The sequence below is a fragment of the Arachis duranensis genome, chromosome 7, assembly GCF_000817695.3.
Source record: "Arachis duranensis cultivar V14167 chromosome 7, aradu.V14167.gnm2.J7QH, whole genome shotgun sequence".
Lineage (NCBI taxonomy): Eukaryota > Viridiplantae > Streptophyta > Magnoliopsida > Fabales > Fabaceae > Arachis > Arachis duranensis.
In genome coordinates, this window is record NC_029778.3 from 37,848,393 (window position 1) to 37,853,174 (window position 4,782).

Sequence of the window (4,782 nt, forward strand, 5' to 3'; positions counted from 1 at the left end):
TGGATGCCGCCACAGTCTTGGCATACTCTTCCACTACTCTAGCCTTGTTCACAACGTCAGAAAAAGTATGAATCTCCAATGCAGCCACAAGAGTCAGGATGTTGTCCTTCAACCCTCTCTGATACTTAATGCACTTCCAGCTCTCGTAAGTCTCTGGGGCACCTTGACACACCCTAGAAAACCTACAGAGCCCCTCAAACTTGTTGGTGTAGTCCGCCATAGATAGGGAACCTTGCTTCAGCTACATTAGTTCCATTTCCTTTGCTTCCCTTGCAGACTCAGGGAAGTATTTCTTGTAGAAAGCCGTCTGGAACACCTCCCATGGAATGTCGGTGTTCTGAAGTTGTAGCGAACGACACTCAGCTTGCCACCAAGGCTGGGCCTCTCCCGCTAGCTGATAAGCGGCAAATTCGACGTATTGATTGAGGGGAACATGCTGCGCTTGTAAAGCATGCTCCAAATCTTGGAACCAGTGGTCAGCTTTAGTAGGATTTGTGGATCCGCGAAAAGTTGGCGGATTAACCTTGAGGAACGTCGCCAAGGTCATCAGAACTCCTCCCGTGTTATTGCCGTTACCCTCAACATTATCATTGGCATTCCCTTCGCCATTCCTGTTGCTATTTCCAGTCCCAGCCGGTTGGCCCGATCTCTGCACAGCTTACAAAGTCGCAACAGCAATAGCTTCCATGGTATTAGCGAGATTCACCATTGCCGCCATGAATTCGGCATGATTGTCAGCTGGTTGCTCATTCCTACTTCCTCGTGTTCGTGTTTGACCCCGTCCGCGAGTGGCCATTAGGGTTCCTGTCCACACCAAATAGCCGATATCAAGGTGATCAGTCTCAATATCAAGAGTCTAGTGCTTCAATTTTCCCAAACAGGCACTCACAAACAAGCATGCTATTCAATATCAAACAGATAACCTAATAGCATCAAAGAAAAGACACACAGAGTATGCAATGAAGCACAATCGGTCTATCCATCAGGCTTACGAGGATGAACCACTCTGATACAACTAAATGTAACACCCTAATTAGCCTAAGATTTACCTCGCGTCGTAAAGCAAAGGTTAACCAGAGATTACGACAGTTCTAAGCTCGTACATATAATATATAGAATGAATAGTATAATTCTAGATGCCTGATGAAGGATATAACTCAAAAACAGGATTTGAAAAACGCAAAGCGTACTAACGAAGCTACTAACTTAAGGCACAAGAAACAGTTAAGATATAACAAAAGATAAGTATATAGTATCATAAGAAACCAGTCACGACTCGCAATGTTTAAGCCGGATAGCCATATACAGGTATACATGACCATACAGTGAAAACAGCTTATACAAGTTTTGTTCTCTCATATACATGCCTCTAGGCAAAACAAAGTGCGAAAGGAGAGATGTATAAACAAAATAAACCAAAAAGACTCCAAAAGAATCCAAGATCCTCCGCTTCTGTCACCATTCAAAGCAACTCACCGAGGTGGGTTGCGACCTGCATCTGAAACACACAACAGAGATATGGTATGAGAACTGGAGGTTCTCAGTATGGTAACAGTGCCCAGTGATGTAGGATATAAGACTCCGGGATGCCAAAGGCAAGCCTAATCTCCATATCCAATCACAAGATTCAAACTTAAAGCATTCTAAAACAAATAAACATAAATTTTCCAATATTAACTTAAATAAACCAGGTCATCTATCTTAGGGGACTTCTACTCTAACCAAACACGCTGTCCCACAGCCTTCACCAGCCGATCCTCCATGCGATCCCATTGCCACTGCCTTCCGAACTTCCTCAATCCCAGCAGAAAACAAAGGTAATATACAATGCAAGTAAAGCACAAGTAGAAGCATATAAGCCAAATAATTCAGATAGCAAGTAAGCATGTTATTCAATTTGGCAAGCCATTACAAGTAAACAAAGCATACAAACAGATAGAAAATGCATATGATGAATGCCTGTCCTACTGGCTGTAATATCACATTGATGGTTCAACTGCCAACTCAACACATCTCCATGGAGACGTCGCCCTTCGGATTGCTCATATGGGAACCCCCGAGATATAGTGCCAGGATCACTGTCCAAGTACCAGCGCCTGCACGCCCTATAGATCTGAAGGGATGCGAGCGGGATACTCTTGCCTCAGACCTCACATCTCAACATAAGCAGGATTAACCGCCATCCTTATGCTACCGCCACTACCTCGACAGGCAGGATTAACCACCGTCCCTGCCGGGCGTGATAAACCACTATTTTATGATTCATATTGTATTTAATTGTGTGGTTTTATCAAGTCTTCACCCACTTATTCATATGATTTTCATGTATTTACAATTCCTTCCTAAATATATTCTATGATTGAAAACTTGCTTCCTAAAGACCTTTTAGTTGTATGTTTTTATTTTCCTTCGTACCATTCGATGCCGTGATCTGTGTGCTAAGTGTTTCAGGCTTCATATGGCAGGAATGGCGTAAGGAATGAAGAGGAAGCGTGCAAAAGTGGAAGGAACACAAGGAATTAAGGAGATGACCAGCGAGAAGTCACGCGGTCGCATGGCTTACGCGACCGCGCGACATGGAAGAAATCACAGTGACGCGCTTGCGTGCCTGACGCGACCGCGCGGATTGGAAGCTGCACGAACGACGCGAATGCGTGGATGACGCACACGCGTGGTACGAAAAATGCTGAGTGACGCGAACGCGTGGATGGTGCACGAAATTGCAATCACACTTTTGCAACTCCGCACAACTAACCAGTAAGTGCACTGGGTCGTCCAAGTAATACCTTACGTGAGTAAGGGTCGATCCCACGGAGATTGTCGGCTTGAAACAAGCTATGGTTATCTTGTAACTCTTAGTCAGGATATCAATAATTATCAGGTTTAATTGTGAAAAGTAAAAGAACATAAAATAAGTACTTGTTTTGCAGTAATGGAGAACAGGTTGAGGTTTTGGAGATGCTCTATCTTCTGAATCTCTGCTTTCCTACGGTCTTCTTCTTCATGCACACAAGGCTCCTTCCATGGCAAGCTGTATGTAAGGTTTCACCGTTGTCAATGGCTACCTCCCATCCTCTCAGTGAAAATGTTCAACGCGCTCTGTCATAGCACGGCTAATCATCTGTCGGTTCTCAATCAGGTTGGAATAGAATCCAGTGATTCTTTTGCGTCTATCACTAACGCCCAGCCTTCAGGAGTTTGAAGCTCGTCACAGTCATTCAATCATTGAATCCTACTCAGAATACCACAGACAATGTTTAGACCTTCCAGATTCTCTTGAATGCTGCCATCAATTCTAGCTTATACCACGAAGATTCTGATTAAAGAATCCAAGAGATATCTACCCAATCTAAGGTAGAACGGAGGTGGTTGTCAGGAACACGTTCATAGGTGAGAATGATGATGAGTGTCACGGATCATCACATTCATCAAGTTTAGGAGCAAGTGATATCTTAGAATAGAAGCAAGCGTGATTGAATGAAAAACAGTAGTAATTGCATTAATCCATCAAGACACAGTAGAGCTCCTCACCCCCAACCATGGGGTTTAGAGACTCTTGCCGTAGAAGATACAATGAGAAACGTGTAAAGTTTCATGAGGTAGAGATACAATATCAAAAGGTCCTATTAATAGTGAACTAGTAACCTAGGGTATACAGAAATGAGTAAATGACATAAAAATCCACTTCCGGGGTCCACTTGGTGTGTGCTTGGGCTGAGCATTAAAGCTTTCATGTGTAGAGACTTTTTCTGGAGTTAAACACCAGCTTTTGTGCCAGTTTGGGCGTTTAACTCCAATTTTTGTGCCAGTTCCGGCGTTAAACGCCGGAAATTCTGAAGCTGATTTGCAACGCCGGTTTGGGCCATCAAATCTCGGGCAAAGTATAGACTATTATATATTGCTGGAAATCCCAGTATGTCTACTTTTCAACTCAATTGAGAGCGCGCCAATTGGGCTTCTGTAGCTCCAGAAAATCCACTTCGAGTGCAGGGAGGTCAGAATCCAACAGCATCTGCAGTCCTTTTCAGCCTCTGAATCAGATTTTTGCTCAGGTCCCTCAATTTCAGCCAGAAAATACCTGAAATCATAGAAAAACACAAAAACTCATAGTAAAGCCCAGAAAAGTGAATTTTAACTAAAAATTAATAAAAACATGCTAAAAACTAACTAAAATGTACTGAAAACATACTAAAAACAATGCCAAAAAGCGTATAAATTATCCGCTCATCACAACACCAAACTTAAATTGTTGCTTGTCCCCAAGCAACTGAAACTCAAAATAGAATAAAAAGAAGAGAATATACTATAGACTCCAAAATATCAAAGAAACTTAGCTCCAATTAGATGAGCGGGACTAGTAGCTTTTTGCTTCTGAATAGTTTTGGCATCTCACTTTATCCTTTGAAGTTTAGAATGATTGGCATCTATAGGAACTCAGAACTCAGATGGTGTTATTGATTCTCCTAGTTAAGTTTTAAGAGCCAACAAGTTTAACATTCTTTAATCAACAAATTCAAAAGACATATGCACTGTTCAAGCATTCATTCAGAAAATAAAATTATTGTCACCACATCAAACTAATTCAACTAGTTTCAGAGATGAATTCGAAATCCTGTACTTCTTGTTCTTTTGTGATTAAAGCATTTTTCATTTAAGAGAGGTGATGGATTCATGGGACATTTATAGCTTTAAGACATGAACCTTAAATTTTATTAATCATGAATTAAGAACAAGACTCAAAAATAGATATAAGATAAGACTAATAGTAATAGAAAACAAAAT

The 4,782-nt window shown here is 41.6% G+C and overlaps 1 protein-coding gene across 1 annotated transcript; it reads right to left on the bottom strand.

Annotated features, from left to right (window-relative positions):
* Positions 1–241: 241 nt before the first annotated feature.
* LOC107458526 (uncharacterized) lies at positions 242–796 on the bottom strand. The gene is made up of 2 exons (XM_016076731.1): positions 707–796; positions 242–649 (listed from the first exon to the last, which is right to left on the bottom strand). The coding sequence occupies exons 1-2, from the start codon at positions 794–796 to the stop codon at positions 242–244; spliced, it is 498 nt and encodes a 165-aa protein (XP_015932217.1).
* Between the last annotated feature and the right edge of the window lie 3,986 nt (positions 797–4,782).